The sequence below is a fragment of the Lissotriton helveticus genome, chromosome 2_1, assembly GCF_964261635.1.
Source record: "Lissotriton helveticus chromosome 2_1, aLisHel1.1, whole genome shotgun sequence".
Classification (NCBI taxonomy): Eukaryota; Metazoa; Chordata; class Amphibia; order Caudata; family Salamandridae; genus Lissotriton; species Lissotriton helveticus.
This window is the reverse complement of record NC_136059.1, coordinates 1,676,532,683-1,676,551,027: the sequence shown is the minus strand read 5'-3', so window position 1 is coordinate 1,676,551,027 and position 18,345 is coordinate 1,676,532,683. Positions and strand designations below refer to the sequence as shown.

At 46.4% G+C, this 18,345-nt stretch overlaps 1 protein-coding gene across 1 annotated transcript in view; it reads right to left on the bottom strand.

Annotated features, from left to right (window-relative positions):
• The window catches only part of LOC144818836 (uncharacterized), a 1,999,126-nt gene that overhangs the window by 1,437,900 nt on the left and 542,881 nt on the right, over positions 1-18,345 (bottom strand). Inside the window, 1 exon segment of the mRNA XM_078676624.1 lies at positions 7,700-7,877. Within this exon segment, the coding sequence (XP_078532750.1) occupies positions 7,700-7,877 (178 nt within the window).

Below are 18,345 nucleotides of genomic sequence, written 5' to 3'. Positions count from 1 at the left end.
GTGCCCAGAGCCCAGGGAGTCCCCAGTGGTATAGCAGAGTCTAAATTAGGTACATACTAACAGCTCTTTGTGGTAGTGTGGGCAAGCAGTTAGGGTTATCCAGAGGGTGTGCTAAGCATTTATTGTATTCACTCAATTGAGAGCGGATACACACAGACAGAATCTAGACCAATTAGGTAAGTATAAAAAAGGTATACTTCGGTTTTATTTTAGAACCAAGCAGAAATTGGCACAGGTAAGTAGAATATACTCTCAAATGTCACTGTTCAAGGAAATACAGTTTTGATTGTTGTTGCAAATGTAACATGTTTGTGTATGCTTTGGTAACAGTTTAAATTGCACAGTAATTGCTTTTTATTTATTTTTGGATTACTTTAAGTACTGGGGAGGGCATGCCTAGGTACCACACATTAGGATCTCACAATGCAAGGCAAGTAGGACTTTTCATACATTTACAGTTTAGTTCTCTTTTCGCCATACACATATCAGTTCAACACTTAAAACAGTTTAGGCCCAAAACCTCTTAACATTGGTTCCTATTGGAGAAAAGAGTACGCGGTTTCCCAGGTAAGTACATGACTTACGAGTGGGGGTTAGGACTAAGATTCCCCAAGGTCTAGATGGGCACTCGAGTTGCGCCACCAGCGGCACTGGGGTAGCCGGGTGCAGGGTGGAAAAATGACATTTGGGACCCTGTGCTTTTCAATGGTGGCCTTCTGTTTGTCTAAGTTGCTGCAGGCTTAGGCAAGGAGATTGACTAAAGGCGACCACCAGCAGGAGAGGTAAGTTGGATTCTTGTGGGATGCCTGGACACTGTCGGTTGGGCCACCCAAACCCATGGGGCGTCAAGTGCAGGGGTGTCTTCTGGCGTCAGGTTTTCTTACCATCTCGGGTCGCGGTCGGAGGAATCTTCAGGTTGAGTATGCAGGCATCGTCTTGAAGCTGGAGGGAGGTCAGGGGTCACCAGATTCCAGGTCAGGATCACTGGGAGGACCTCCTTGTAGTGTTGGGACACTCCAACTCACAGGGGACAGTCGGTAAGATGGTTGCAGGGCAGGCCCTCAAAGCTCTGGGGGTTCCTGGCTGCTGAACTTGCTAGGGTTCTTGCTGTAGGCAGGTCGTAGACGGGACAGTAGGGCTGGGGCCAAAGAAGTTGGCGTCCTCTTCCTGTGTCAGCACGGCTCTTCAGTCCTTTCTTCCTCGAATCGGAGGCAGCAAGGTTCAGGGTTGCCCCTAAATACTAGATTTAGGGGCGTTAATGGGGCGTGTAGGTCGGCACCATTGGGTCACTTCTTTGTGGTGGGTACACCACTATTATGTCACCGTCCAGTGGGAGGGGGCATGAGCCTCTCCCTAATTGGTTGAGTCCCCTCATCTTCAAGATGGAGGGGACTGGGATGTTTGCTTCACCTCACCTTCCCCGCCTGAAGGGTGGGGTTGGCAAAGGTGGGCACATCTCTCTTCCTAGCTTGGTTTTCAAGCAGATTCTCCCACCTAAAGAGGGGGTCAAAACTGGTGGGAGCCAGCTGCAGAGGGCAGCAAAAGGCACGGACAGCTTCCAAAGGCGGCAGGCCTTTGACGCTTCCCCTTTCATGGACTCGGCCCATCCATGGAGAGAAGGCATGACACCTCTGCCACCCAGGATGGGCTTCGGCTTTGGAACCAGAGAGCGGAGGCTCTCTACACAGGGGTCCAGAAACCTTTCTGGTGGTTGCAAAAGGCAGACAGCCATTCAGGAACAACACCAGGGCTGGCCAATTTTTAGAGGCATCTCTTAGATGCCCTCTGAGTGCATTTTATATTAAATCCAATATTGGCATCAGGGTGGGTTTAATGTGCTGAGAAGTTTGCTACCAAACTTCCCAGTGGTTAGTAAAGCCATTATGGAGCTGTGAAGTTCGTAATGACCAACTCCCAAACCATATTCTCTGTATGGCTTTACTTCACTTACAATGTCTAAGAATGGGCTTAGACACTGTAGGGGGAACCGGGCTCATGCCACTGTACCCTCACCTTAGGGGTAGTGCACACTGCTAGTGGGGTGACTTACCTAGGCCTCAGGCAGTGGTTTGCAGCCACGGTACACAGGGATGTGTGCCATGTTGACCCTTGATTTTCCTCTGCACCAAGTGCAATGGCAGTGTGTAGGTGTTAAGGAGCAGGACCTCCAAGGGTGGCACAATAGTTGCTGCAGCCCTTAGAGGTGTTCCCTGGTCACAGTGCCCTTGGTACCCATATCATCTTTTGCAAGGTATTTAGACGTGGGCAGAGATGTGACAATAGTGGGTACAAAGGTACAGTTTTGGGAAAGAACACAGGCCCTGTGTACCTGATTGGCAGGGACCCAGGGCATAAGTGTATCAGAAATCTGGCAAAAAGTGTGTGTGGGGGGGGCGGGGGGGAATCCACTTTTCTACACTCCCTGAACTTGATCCTATACTCTTTAGTAGTGAGTCCAAAGATCTCAATCAGGGTACCCTTCATGAGGTCATAGGACTCCGCATCTGTCCCAGTGAGTTTCAGGAGTCTATCCCTGCACTTACCAGTGAACAGTTCCAATAGCAATGCTCCCCAGTGTGACGTCTTCAGCTCTCATATTCCAGAGGGCATCTCAAAGGCTGTGAACCATTTTGTGATGTCATCACCTTCCTCATATTTGGGGACAATCCCTTTAGGGATTTTTGGGCCATAAGAGTTCACTCTGCCCCAAGAATTATGTTGCTGACACCATTTATGGGTACTAGGCCCACATCTGCTCTCTCCCTTTCTATAGCCAGGAGTCTATCCTCCAGGGCCATCATGCTAGCCATCCTTGCTAAAAGGATGTCCTCTTAATTGAGGCTGTCCTCAATGTGGTCCCCCTCCCAAGAGGGATGGTCTCTATCAAACTCTACCGAGCTCCTGGAGCTTAGCCTTGGTAGGGTTTGATTCAGATTTAATTTTGTAGTTCTTGCAGAGAGCTACAAAATTAACAACTATGTTTTCTGGATCGCCCAATATTTTACTAAAGTTGGGGACATTTTAGAAGAACAAAAATAACTTCTAGGTACTTTTAAGCCCTAACTACATTAAACGTTTTGACTTCTAAACACTTTAAAACTACAGAGACTTAATCAAGGCCCTAGCAGCAGATTTGAGAAATTTAGATAAATTTGTCAATTCAATGTTTTTTTTATCTAAAGGCAATTTTTGATATAAGTTCTGTAGTCACTTTTTGGCTGAATGTTATCAGAAAATGCAAAGTCAGAGATCCTACCGTTGCCATCAATGTAGGACGCTTGCTCTTTATATATTACAACAGCAGAATAAGTATAGTGTGTGCAGAGTCCAGTGGGTCCCCAGAGGCTTTACAGAGGCTCAAGTAGATAATACTAATGCTCTTTTTGTGGTAGTGCGGGCTTATCAGAGGGCAGTGCTAAGCATTTGTTGTACACACGCGGGCTATAAATGATACACATACTCAATGACTAAAACTGAGACCAATTGTTTCTAAAAAGGAATACTTTTAGTATATTTATTTTATCAAACCAAAGATACTTTGTTGCATGTAAATACGTTTTACAATAGAATTACTTTTGAAGATAAAAAGTGGACACCCAGTGCAATGAACAAGTTATTTACCTAAGGTAACGCATTATCTGGTAATGACAATATCTAGCTGCAGATTCCTTACCCTTGAATTTTGAATTTCCCAGGCGTCGGGTTCATGCCGAAACTTTTGGGTGAGCAATACCCATGCGCTCTGTTGGGTGGATCCGTTCAGCTTCACGTGATATCGTTAGCGTCGGTTATGACATCGGGGTCACCTATATAGGCGCCAACCAGGCACGCAGATGTCAGTACTCTTCACTTTCTCCCGTCAGAAGCACAGAACCAGGAAGTGACTGAGTGTGTCTCATAACTAGGGCCCTGAAAAAGGAAACACATTTAGCCCTAACAAATGAGTCCACAGAGCAGGGAGGCATGGCTGGGTCTGTAAGGAATCTGCAGCTAGATATTGTCCCTACCAGATAAAGCGTTACCGAAGGTAGGTAACTTGTTCATCTGATAGGGATTTTTACCTGCAGATTCCTTACCTTTGAATAGATACCAAAGCCATAGCATCTTGTGGTGGGGCTGCGGACAGATTTCTCACACTAAAAAAAAGTCCTGCAGGCCCGAACAGGAAAAATGCGTGTACCTGCAGACCTGATTGCCCAGGAATTAGTGCATGGCAAACGTGCACAAAGATACCCACATAGTTGCCTGGCAGATGTCCAGGACTGAACAACCCAAGCCAACGCTGTGGTCGCAGCCTTTCCCCTGGTGGAATGGGCTTGTAAGCCCCTCAGGGGACTGCTTCTTAGCCAGGAGATAGCAGATGTTAATGCAGAGAACGACTTATTAGAAATGGTCTGTTTCTGCACTGCCTGACCTTTTTTAGGTCCCATGCACCCCCCAAAGAGTCAGTCCTCCATCCGGATCATTCTTGTGCTGTCAAGGTAGAACAATGCTCTTTTTGGGTTTAGAGCCAGGGGTCTCCAACCTGGTCTGTAACAAGATCTACTTATGTACAATGAAAATCATCCGGAGCTACTAATGTTAGTGATGTAGTAATGGCACTCCCAAACAAGACAATCAGCAGTGATCACATCAGTGCATTAGGCAGGGTTATCAATAGTATTCCCCTCTACATGGGTTATACATGAGAACCATAGCTGCACCCTCACCCCCTTGCACCAAAGTAATAATGGGAGTAATACATCTCTCCAATTCGAATAATCGCTATAAACACATTTTGGAAATTCACATTTTTCTCCAAACAACTTCTGAAAATACTCCCATTTTCATCTCGAATGTATGCTTTTTAATTTTGCCTTACAAATAATTCAACCAAGCAAAACACAGGAGAGCTACTCACACGGAGCTAGGGATCTAGAGAGATACTGGCAGCTCAAAAGCTACTCGGAGTAGCCTGGTGGTGGAATGCTCCTTAGAAGGATATGGGGGAAGGGGGAGGGCGAAAAAATGGTGGGCAGCGTGATTGATTGACCCAGATGGAATTTAGTCACCAGCTTTGGCGAGAATGAAGCCCTGGGTGCACAACACCACTTTATCTTCAAAGATTATCACACATGGAGGCCTGGTTGGCAATTCCTGCAACTTGCGCACCATCCGGGCCAAAGTTATTGCCACCAAAAAGGCTGTTTTGATGGTAAGCAGCCAGAGGGGACAATTATGTAAAGTCTTGAAAGGAGTTCATATATGGATAGTAAGAATCAAATTAAGGTCCCAATGTGGCATGACAAAGGGAGTTGGTGGAAACATATGTACAAGCCCTCTTAAGGATCTATTTATAACAGGAGAATTAAACATACAGGGTTGGTCTGGCAGCCGCAAGAAGTCAGACAGAGCAGAAAGATAACCCATGAGAGTACCAAACGCAGAGCCCTTCTGGGCAAGGGTAAGAATAAAAGGTTGTATGTCGTTACAACGCATTCCGTTGCAACGCATGCCTTTACCACGCATGCGTTACAACGGAATGTTTTTTGTTCGCATAATCTTTTGCACGAAAATTCCTTTACCACGCATAGATTTACACCGATTTTCGTTGTAAATGTATGCATGTTAAAGGCATACTTGTGCTAAAGGTTATATCCCCCCAATCCTTTTTTTTTTACCCCTGCCCTTAACCCTCAATCTTTTTATTAATTTAAAATTCCCCTTACCTATTCACGTCGTCTCGGAGCCCTGTCCTTCATCTTCCCTTTTTGAAGTCGGGCGTCGTAAAGAGGAAGCGGAAGTTTTTCCCTTTCCTCTCCAACGACGCTGATTGCCTCCACTTCAAATCAGGTGCGGTTTTTTTTGGTGTGGGGGGAGACCCCCCCCCCCCCCCAACTCTTTTTATTCTTACTCTTTGTTTTATTTTTTGGGGGAGACCCCTCAAGCCCCCTTTTTCAAATTTTTGCCTTTACCACACACGCCTTTAATACGTATTTCATAGTAAAGGAATGAGTGGTAAAGACTTTCGTGGTAACCACGCATGCGTTATGCATGCGTGGTAAAGGTTTGCGTGGAAACGGGCGCATTGCATTGGCTGTTTCCCAAATAAAAAGAAGAATAGTAGAAAGAGAAGCAGAAATAGGGTAAAAATACCTTTCTGTACACTATTTTACAAACTTTTGCTGACAGCAGGCGTATACAGTCTTAGTGGAGGGCTACCTGGCCACCAAAATAACCTTGCATACTCCGGGAGGAAGTTCGACAGCTATCAACTGTCGCCGCTCAATCTCCACGCTTGGAGGCGTAGAGTAGATAGGTTCGAGTGGAGGACCCTCCACTGTTTTTGCTGCGATGGAAGATCCTGACGAAGGGGCAGCCTGATCGGAGGATCGATGCTAATTTTCAGAAGCTCTGGATAGCAGACTACTTGCCCAGTCCGGAACAACAAGAAAGACTTGGGCCTGGCCGTTCTTTATCTTCTTGAGAACCCTTGACAAAAGTGGTATGGGCGTTAAGGCGTACAGTAGGCCTGACCTCCACGAATGACAAAAAGCGTCGCCAAGCAAAATTGCTGATATTGCAAGTGGGTGCAGTGAGTGACTGCACCTGCCTGTAAGGAGAGGTCTGGGGGTTCTATAGGACCCCTTACCTCACTTCAGAGGCCTGCTATCAGTGGGCGCACTGACCGTCGACCACCTTTTAGGTGGTGCACTGTTCGTGTCCCGGACAGCTTCTTTGCCTCTGCGCTCACGTCTATATATGGCGCAGGTAAATGGATTCCCTCATTTGCATGGGGCCTCACCCCCATGCAAACGAGGCACTGGCGCTATATGTGCCCCAGCGCTATCTGTATTACAGAAAGGGCCGCACAAGCATCTGCTGCCTTTTCTGTAATACCAAATGTCCCTGAGGCATGGAAAGCAGTAGCCAACGCCTATTGCGTCCCCGGAGCACTTCTGTAATACGGCCCCTGAAGTACAACAAATTTAATTGGCTCTGGCACACCACAAGATGAAAATAAAAGATAACAATTACAAATCCTACACAATCTTTAATATTTTACTCTCCTACATGTACATTTGGTGTGTGTATCTTTTTTTATATTCCTACATTGGCAATTAACAAGTTTGCCTCTTAGGAACAAGATAAGAAAAATAATCACAGAACCAAAATTATTTTTAATTTTGGTAGTGTGCTTCACTATCTGCAAACTTTCTGTACTTGTTGACAATTGCTTCCATGGACTAAATCATCAATGCGAGAAGCAGTGCAGCACGCAGAGCCATGTTAGCGAATGTTATCCACAAATAGCCACTGATTATTAATCACTAAGGTATTACAACAAATGCTCATCTGAACGTGCTAACTATGTAAACATTTTATTTCTACTAATGCCACCTGGTTACCATTGAACAAGTAGCCTTGTGACAAACCAATACTCTATTAGCCACAACTTTTTCTTACCTCATACTCTCACAACCAATAGCAAAGGAATTTCACATTCCAACCCCATAGCCCCTTCTTATATATTATACGCTGACATGAATTGCCTATGCAACAGAAGAGATGCTCAATAAATGTTTGCTTCTCCCTAGATTATGTAAATAAAAAAATCAAACTAAAGAATCTTTTTAAATGACCTGCAACAGAGAAAACATTGGCACCGTAACCATTAATTCTTTAATATTAGGGCTTTGCAATTTATCTTAAGACATACCTTTTGGAACTTTGCCATCCAGGAGGGAGTTCAGCTTTGTGTTTTCATTAAAAGCATTCTGCAACTCTTTCTGCATATCCACCTGCATTTTTTTATAATGTGCCTTTTCAGATTCCAACTGACCCTTATACAGCTTAACATCTTTTTCCATTTGACTGTAAGTATTTGACAATTCAGTCTACATAAAAAAAAAAAAAAGATTAGGCAAGTAATTAAAATTATGACGATTAAAGCCTGCAAACTGCACAAGAAAAAACCCACTAAAGTCTGCAGTAGGTGAGTACAAATATATATGAACTTCTTAAGAAAAAGTTATGTTTTTGCCCTGATAAGTCAATTCTCATACGAGATCTTTTAACAGCATTGGACGGTAATCGTTTCACAGTCTTTGGAATGAGACTACCTTTATTCTGGCAGTAGGCAGACATTGGCTAAGCCACTGTTTGAATATAGAACCCTCCCAGTTCCATCATATAGAGTTTTACTCATGACTCATCCTAGTCCCATACAATCACCATGCACATCCAAACTAACATTAATGCTCATGAAATTTGCTTTTACATGGTGTCAGACACATGTAGTACACCTAAATGTTTCTGCAGTGGGAGGATTTATAGGTAAGTGGGAAGTGTTTTTTTCTGAAACTGATCAGGTTGGGAACATGGCTCCGAATCATACGGTTTGTTGAAAGTGACTAATTTTGACCGACGAGAGGCATCACTTCATAACTGACAGAACGCAAGTGGTTGACTAAGCGAGTCTCCTGAGGAAGTGCTGCTCCAAAAATGGAAACTTAAACTCTAGATCAAAATGTCTGCCACACCGACTCTACCAATATTTGCAGCCCTTACATTTTTCTTAGCTCTAGAAGCTGCCAGGAGTAGTCAGTTAATTTTATTGTATGGTTAATAAAACCTTAACTAACAGTAAAAAAAAAACCATTAAGATATGCCACTTTCAGAATAAAACCATATGTTAAAAGCATAGTTAAAAACTGGCGGCAAAGTTCAACTGAGTCTTATTTTGCTAAATAAGTGAAAGACAAACAACACATGGCAAAGCAAACATTTCTGTATCAGGTTGGAACAATTAGCATAATACGCAGAACACAGACCCATTGCAAGACAGGTCTGCAGAGGTGAGCAGAGGAAATTTAGCTAATCTACATTTTAAAAGTGGTCAAAACATCAATCAGTGCATGAGATGAATTCCCGCTTATCCACAAAAATTTAAAAACATGCGAGTTAAGCAAAATGCAGGCCTATGTGCGGAGCAGCAGGACAACAATCACATATAAACATATAAATGAGATCAGGTCACAGACAGTGCATTTTTAGAGCAGATCAGGTCTCCGTCCGGACGATACCTTTTTAAGGCGGATCAGTGCAGAGAGTGGTAATAAATAATATAAAATGCAGGGCGGTGACCAACCCCAAAGAGTAGCAGCAAATTCTAATCAATTTTAAACTGTGGTAAGCCGCATTGTAAATGCAAAAGTGCTGTATGCAAGCAGGACTGATGATGTGGCTACACCCGAATCGCGTGGGCTGTGATGTGCAAACTGCTGTGTGGTTGGTCTTTAGCGAAGCACATTAGGGTTAACTTTGTGGAGACAAGTTATGCGTGCAGTGATGGTTGGTGCAGGAGCAATAATTACAGCATTTAAGAGTGTATTGCCACTGCACTGGTGGTGATGACAGAGTCCAGTTTAGTTGCAGCCATCCAGAGAAATGTAACAGTTTTGGCATTTAGTAAAAGATGGGATGAATTCATGCTGGTGACTGCATCGCCTCGTAGAATGTACAAAGCGAGGAACACGTGGTGCGGATCTGTCACCGACATTAGGCGGTTACAGGAACCGCCTCGCATGCCTTGAAGCCGGGCATCCCTCGTGCACCAGGAGTCCATGGACTCAAAAAAGAAGTCGACAAAAGTCGAGAAAAAAGTCAGTCAAAAAGTGACTGGAGGCACCGCTCTCTCCAGATCTGCGCTAGCTGGAGCGGAAAAAGAAAACTAACGTCAGCGTGCGAGGGCGGCGTCTAAGTAGCTACCGCAACCTCATCCCGGCGACAACGCCAACAATGAATGTGGAGCCGACCGAAGCCACCTTCCGACACGCAGAGGAACTGCTGACTAAAAACTTTCTGGATCCAGTCTGACATCTGGGGGTACTTCTAAGGTAAGGAATCTATAACTAACGTGTGTTTCTTTCAAATATGTTTTGTTAGTAGTTCACTCTGGCCTTAGCAAGTATATTCCTACAATCCTTTGGAATACCTGGGTAATGAAGCTGCTGGTTGTTCATCGACAACAAGTCCACTTGGGGCTTCAGTTGAATGCAGTTGTCCTACAACATGAGGAGCTCCATAAATGAGTGTTGTCTGGGCTATCGTGGAGCGATGAGTATTAGCCATCACGTTTTGCTTTCGATTTTCACGAGAAGCCTGGGAACAAGTAGAATCAGGGGAAAAGCGTAGGCATAAATCCCAGACCATAGCATTAAAAAGGCAGTCGCCCAACATTCCTTTTGAGGTTACTTGCTGGCATTAAACTAGAATTTTTTGATCTCCCGAGATGAAAAACAATCCAGTTTGAACTTGCCTCATTGTTGAAATATGGCGTCCAGAATGAGATGGTTTAGTTCCTACTCATGGCAACTCTGGGTCCTTCTGCTCAAGGTGTATGCTAGGGAGTTGTGCACTCCTGAGATTTTCTGCTCTTATGGTCACTTGATGACATAGCCTCCATTTTCAAATGGTTGAGCTTCTTCCTGGGACAGAACTTTGGATCTTGTACTTCCCGGTTTTTTGAGGTAATGTATACTTGTATTGTTGTCTTTTCTTATTAACACAGATTGCACCTGATTCCTGGGTGTTAGACCTGTCAGCCCTAGGGTGGTCTTCCCCTACATTTGTTGCCCTCTTTGCCTCTGACTGGATCCATATTTTTGTGGGACATTAGGACTCTGGGCCCCTTCCCACTGCTAAACAGTGCTGAGGTGCAGGTGCTCTCCTTTAAAATCAGTGACACTAGAGTATCAGCTACAGACCCTGCTACAGTGAGGTCTACCCTTCATTTACATAAAGGTAGTCTGCATGTTCTGGGAGTTTTTGATACTGTAGCCTTTTGTCCCTGGTTGACAGACAGGTAGGATAGGGAACACCAGAGAGCCTCCTGGATTTTTCCATTGTTGTTCCAACCCCTAGATTCTTCCAGAAAGTGCCGCCCCCTCCTGGTCACCTGATTTTAGGCTATATTAGGGAGGGTTCTGGCCACACATCCCTGTTACACTACTGGACCTGGAGATTCTCTGCTGGAGTGAAGACTGTTGTGCTGGGAGGACTGCTACACTACTGAGGTTGACTGCTCCTAGGAACTGCTGCCCCAAGTTAGCTGAGCTGCTCTGCCTGCTGATCTTGCCCTGCCAGAGGGGAACCAGGAATACCATCTCCAGAGTGTCTCCACCACAATCTGCTGTCTATCCCCCTTGCCTGGTGGAGGATTCATAAAGATCACCAAGTTTCTTCACTGCGTAAACTGCCTCTGCAGCACTGGGTGTGGGAGACTACTTCTTTCACCCCTAAATCACTGCCGCTGCTTGAGGACCCTAACTGAACTGTAAAGCACTGTGTGCCAAAGTAATCGCTGCCGCGGGTGCACGGGGAACACCCTTCAACGGTCATCATTACTGCCCGTGTCCTACCTGCGCTGGCACTGGGAAGTAATGTGACAGGCACGAGCTGCAAGATCCACTTCGCCAATGCGGGCCCGAGTAAGAGCACACCAAAACCGCTCTGAAATCAGCGCTGCTGACCCGTGGTGCAGGCACTCCAGGAACGCTGCTGAAATTGGCCCAGAGTTCACCACTGCAGCCCGAGACAGTATCAAACTCAATCATCCCCGAGCAACCTTGAGAAGAGCAGCGCGGGCTTCCCCCGTGACGTGGAGAAGGGGCCGCACTGGAATTGGTGCTGCCGCGGGGGTTGCCCGGTAACGAGGGGCTCGTTACCAGGAGGAAGCTGTGCCGCGAAGCGGAAACGCAAGTAACCCAATTGCGTTCCAGGGAACAGCTGCAGCGCCTGGAGTTTCCTGGAACTGTCTGCGGGGACGCTGCCTACCGGGACCATCTCTTAATTGCGGGGTGGCCAAGTTGGGCTCCCGCTGCATGGACAGGCAGGACATTGAGTTCAACGCGCGTTCGCTCCCGGTAACCCTCATCTGCTGTGGTTCAAGCTTTCTGGCAGTAGCGGGACTGAAAGCATCGGCTTGCCTCAACTTAGGGCCTATTACCCCTGTAAGCTCTACACCATTTTGCCCGCCCGGATCAGCAAATCGCCGCCTATTTAAGTAGCAGGACTGTGAACTATTGCCGTGGTATTAAGCTACGAGTGGGACTTCTCCCAGAGGGTGTATAAACTGCAAGGGACCTGATTTACTGCGCATTTCAGAACATGGACTGGCTCATTTAAACGGGCTCTGCCCTTTCACCACGGGCCTGCAGGGGAATGAGCTGGTAACCTTTCCATCCCTGAGGATCTAAAGACAGTCCGCCCCAAATCTGTGACTGGTTTACACTACTGCAAGTGACTGGGGAGATACAGAACTCACAAGCTCAATTTTATAAAGACCCTTTTGGGCCTGGAAACCTTTTACTGTGCATAGAATATGCTTGCCATATTTTTGGATTTCGCCAAAGATTTAGATAAAGATGCCTTGGATTTCATATAAAAACCGGTGTGGTGTCCTTTTGTGAATGTTTTTACTGTGTTACTCGTGGTGTGTGTTGCACAAATACTTTACACATTGTCTCCTGCTTTTCGCCTACCTGCTCTGTGCCAAACTATCCTGTCGGAAGCGGTGGTTCCTACTTGGACTAGGGTGCATACCCCTGCCAACTAGAGACCCCGGTTCTAACACTGGGTAAGAGTCAGCAAGATTGCTTTGAGTTACGGGAAGTTGATATACATTCTGGACTGCTCTGGAGTCCACTTGCTCTGACTTTGAAGGTCTTCCAAGTGAGTTCTCCACCCTTCTAGAGAAGAGTCTGTTGTAATGACTTACTCCAAAAGGGCAGGAATGAATGTTAATCCTGCAGAGTGTTTGCCAGAGCTTCTCCACCAAGGAAGACCTGCTTTCATCACTGGGGTGATCCGAAAGTGGTCATCGAAATGCCCTTACACTTTTAGACTGTGCGTCCAGTTCTTCCCGGAATGGTCATTTTGAGACTAGCATGAGGCACTACGAGAATGCGGAGTAGAAACTTGATCAGGCGAATTGAAGCACGCTTTCTTTTTGAAAGAGAGGGTTAGAAATAAATGTTTCTGTTGTCTGTCTATGGACAAGAATGCTTGTAGAACAATGTGTCTAAAGTTGCTCCCAGAAAGGTGATATTTGTTGAAGGCAAAGGGAGAGACTTCTGGTACTGGACTGTGAGTCTCAGGGTTTGAAAGAGGTGAAGACACGTGCCAGTACCTTACAATGCTTGTTGGAAGGATGGAGGCTTTATTAGCCAATTGTCGGGAAAGTTTGAAGGCCTTTTTTTCACAGGAGGGCCATCACTGGGGCAAGACCATTTTTAAATATCTAGGGTGCAGATCGGAGATCAAAGGGGAGCACCTTGAACTGGTAATGAGTGTTGACTACTGTGACTGAGGAATTTGCATTGACTGGGGTGGATGGGAACATGGAAATAGACATATTGGAGATTGAGGCCGATTAGAAAATCTCCATGGTAGAGAAGGTGGAGAAATTCCTGGAGGGTAAATCATAAGGAAATATGGTTTCTTCAGGTACTGGTCGAGTTTCCTGAGCTAGAAAATGGTGAGCCACTCCCCTGATGTCTTCCTGAATAGGAAAAAACTGGAGTAAAACCCATTTATTTTCTTAGAGTGTGGAACGTGCCCTATGGCCACTTTTTATAATCTGGCTAATAACTCCTTGTAAAGAAGATGAGATGGGAGAAACTTTCTTGGTGGAGTATGAGGTGGAATCTGAATGAATTCCAGGGTATGGTTATACATAATGAGATCTAGGACCCACTGGTCTGTAGTTATTTTGAGGACACTGATGTAGGTATTTGGAAATTCTGGCACCCACCAAATGATGATGCATTGGGGGTGTAACTGGTAGATTGAGGTTGCCACTGATTTCTCTGGTATCTCTCCTGGAAGAAGTTATCCTTCTAGGTTGTTGCTTAGAATAAGCTGCTGATAGCGGTGCTTGATAGGGCTGTTGATGGGTAGGTCAAAAAGGCTGCTGATAGGACAGTTGTTGATTTCTCTGGTACCCTCCACGATAAGAGTATGTTCCTCGCCCAGGAAGCTCTGCAAAAAGGGGTATTAGGGAACTGGAGAGTTCTAGGTGTAGGATGCTGGCTTAGTGTATGGTGCACACTCAAAGAAGTGATGCACCTTGCACTAATCCTGGCAACCCTTATGGTGATTTTAGTCGTCTTTGTTAACCTTAAGCTCTCAAAGTGATAGCTGTGGAGAGCATGTGTAACAATAGGTAGGGGAAGAAGTGGATCAGGTTATGATCCAATAGGGCTTAGATTACCATTCAAGGAAAGGAGAATGGAAGGTCCAGCCACAGTCAGAGCCCCAAAATCAGTGAACAACAAAATGACTGAGCTGTTCCTAAAGAAAAGGAGAAGGAAACGGTCGCAGAGGTAGGAAGGATAGTGCTCAATGGAGGACCACCCTTGGGTATCCAATTAGTTGGATATAATGGCCTCACACACCCTTGCGAGTGTCATGCTTCATCATCGGCAATGCTCCTCGTTGGGCAGGCGGTGCAATGCCCAACGGGCTCACCTCAAAGAGGGGTTCTTTATCGGAGATCTTTTATCCAACTGCCTATGGGTGAAGTGTGGGTGAGGGGCCAGGAAAGGGTAGATAGTGTGGGTGAGGATAAAATGTGGCACAAGGTACCGGAAAACAATTTTATTCTGGTGGTCCTCTGCCGCAAGTAAAAACAAAAGTAGTCTGTGATCGCTGGAACTTAGGTTTCCAAAACACGATACAGAACTAGCGTTCAACTGGTGTGGTCAACATGTTTCTCGCTTTATAGTGCATTGACTGATTGTGAGAAGTTGGCCTGATGTGCAGTGCTCACTATTCTAGTGATCACTATATATCAGTCCAAACAACCCTTATTGATGATTGGTTGTAAGTCAACCTTATAGACCAGCTATCCTAGTAGCATGGATACGAGCAGTCTAAGGCTAAGACTCTAGAGGGCGTGTTAAGCCAGCTGTTTTACCATCACATTACCCCTTGAACACCCAGTGAAAGGACACCACACAAGTTGTTATGAAAATAAACAGTGTATTTATTTATAACAAGACTACCCTGGCTCTTTATGAGACAGGGAGCTAAGCACACAACAAAACTCTTATAAAAATACTTAAGTTAGCACAGTATACACAAATGCCCGAGGGGCACGGAAAACCATATACTCTGAAAGTGGAATGCGAAATTACTAGCAGGTAAGTACAGTACTAATAGGCTTTGGAATCGCCCAGGGGACTCGGGTGCAGAGTGTGCACTCTCACGCGGGATGCGGGACAAAGTCTATGGTAGCTAGTAACGCTAAAGTTAGTGTTCACGGGCGAACCCGACCTGGTAGGGAGAAAACGAAAGTGGATCCTGACCCTTGGATAGTGAGGCTATGCTGGGGCACCGAAATGCCGAAGTTACCTAGCCCAGGGGCTGCAGCTGCATATGTCTCAAAAGACGTCGGGAATCCTCGTAGACGAACCAGGAGCCTGGAAGAAAGATGCTGGCAGGCGACCAGTGAAGAGAGTTCGAAGCGATCCAAGCCTGGATCTTGAAGATGGATGATACCTGAAAGCAGAGGGGACCAAGTTCGTGACTACTAGCCAGTAGTCAGGTGGTACCAGGAGGGCACCGGATGGTAGTCACCTCGGCTAGGTGAGTGGGCGACGCTGTGCTCTGCAGATCTCACGGACCAGGAGGCGTTGTCGGCGACCAGGATGGAGGGGCGAGCTGTCCCACGATGGATGAAGCTGTCGGCGTCGAAGAACCCAGGATTGGGCAACAAAGCCTTGGCTAATTCAAGCCCACGCGGTGGACTCAAAATGGCGTCTTGAGTGGACCAGGAGGGTCCGGGGTGCTCCTCTTCTGGAAGGGAGCAAGAGCCAGTCTGGAGCAACCAGACAGCAGCAGTGATGTCGTCGGGCGTCGTTCAGAAGGCCACAAGCCAGCGGGCTAGTAGCCAAACAACACGGTGAGCAGCAAAAAGCAGAAGGGTCCCACGCCGATCGTGGAGATGCTGGGGGGCTGCTCTTCGGTGCTGGAGCTGCTCAGGGTTGGGGCTTCTCGGACCCCAAAGCACTCGCCAGGAGATTACTCGGCGGGCTTGCTGTGAAGAAGTCGTGCAGTCTTGGCAATATCCGGTCCCTTGAGGTCTCGTCGCACTCACGGTTCTCAGCTTGGCTGTAGAGGTGAGTAGAGGTCGGAGGTGCCAGGGAAGCCGGGTCTTGTCGAGCTGGGCAGTCGGATTCCGGAGGAAGGACTTACAGCAGACCGCAGTGTTCTTAGGATGGTGCCTGCGGATGCAGGGTGACTACTCCTTAGTCACAAGGGAGAATCTTGAAGGAAAAATCTTGAAGTCCTTTCGCAGAAAGTCGTGTCTTGATTCCAAAGATGATCTAATTTGGAAGGGGGCCTGCTCCTACCTTTATCTGAGAAAAGGGGGCTGGCCCGCGACTAAGTCCTGCCCTATGGGTGGGACCAGGAGGGGGGTGGTTACACCCCTCTCCTTTGGCGGGCTTTCCCCAGGCCAGGGGCTGGAGTGCCCCTGGAACTGGTTTCAGCCGGCCTATGCACAGTGAGCACCGGGGTGCCACTTGCAGTCACCTTCCTCTGTAGCCCTGCCTACCTGGAATACACAAAACCCTGTCTGGGACGGTGCTGGCACCGCCCCTGGCAGGAAACCCTTTGTCCTTGCCTCCTGCTCTGGGAGGACTCCCAGCAGCAGGAGGGCAGACTTGTGTCTCGGTGGCAGCATCCATTTTGTGGATGCTAAGGCTCTGTCTGACTTTAACCGGGGTTACAGGTTACATACATGTCGTGTCCCTCTAGAAGGGTGGAATCCAATTCGTATGACTCCTTACTCGACATGTTTTGATAAAGCGATACCAGAGTTGGCATATAACCGCGAGAATTATAATGCACTAAAGAGTATATGGTATGTGATATCATGGAAACGGCTAAGGGATGGATCCCGAAAGCCGCAGACAGGCTCAGCTCATGCCAGAGCACCGTCTCACACGATTCCAAGCACTCTGCCTTCAGGATTGTTAAGGCCTGCCATAGGAGTGACTGATAGGAGATCTGTGTGTCCATTTTAGGGTTAGATATAGGTATACTATATCTAAAGCAAAGGGTGATTACACCACCTTGCCCCAGCTGTCGTGCAGCCAGTTGTGTCAGATTTGGATGGCCAGCCAGGGGTGGCATAATACATGCTGCAGCCCCTGGTAGGCCCTGGGTACACCTATGCCCTGGGTACCTAAGGTACACTGTACAGGGACTGATAAGGTGACTCAGTATCCAATTAGATATGTACCTAAGGTACATGGAATCCATTTTACAGAGAGAGCAGTAGGCCTGGGGTCCTGAATAGCAGGGCCCCAGGTCAACTAAGTCAGAAACCCAGCAAAACACCAGGCAAAAAGTTGGGGGCAACCATAGTCCGGGATCTACCTTCCTACACTGATTCTTCAGGACCTAATAAAAACTACTATCAACAAAACATGACCTAGAATAGTATCAGTTTAAATTACAGTACATAGGTTGTGCTACCCGTTTGACACTGCTCTTGCCTAAAGGAGAGACAAAGGAGATCATTACCACAGGTAAGTAACAACAAGTGACCCTGTAGTGACCGTGAGCACACCGTGTTGATGTGAAATAGTGACATACTAGTGGAATTGGTGATTAGTACGTGGTTAAAACAACATGTTAAAAACAACAGGTTGAAGCAGCATTCAAAAAGAACAAAATGCAAACCCATAGGCATGGGTGTACTGTTACACACCTAAAGGTTAGAGTATAAAGGTGTCAACAGTACCCAGTAGGTCTGACATCAAGGGGGAAACCATAGTGGTTTAAGGCTATGGAAGGAGCGATAAGAATATATGATGTAGCAAATGACTCGATATAGAGTGGATTAATGATTCGCCTGCAATATGGAATGACGAATGCCCCAGTCTCAATGCTAGATAATGTAGAATGAATTAAATTAAATTAACATATGGGGCGTGCATTGGGTCTCAAGTCTGGCAAAGATATTAAAATGCAGTGTACAGAAAGATTGTCGGTACATGTAAGCCCACGGGTATGGCACGGCACAGTCGAGGGTGTGTACAACCTCTGCCTACAAGTAATGCTGATAACAAAGTACTCGCGGTGTGTGCCCCAATAAATTGTTTAATTTGAATCACACGGTTGTGCTCGTGGTCGTATTGTGTGTAACAATATGCATTAAATGCTAAGTACATAAATGAATAAAGCCCGACATGTTACCTAAAGCCTCATAGCTAGCTGAGGGGTGGATAGGGAGCAGTCATATTAAGCGTAAAACCTGCCGCTAGGTTAAAAACCTACAGTGGCAAGAAACGG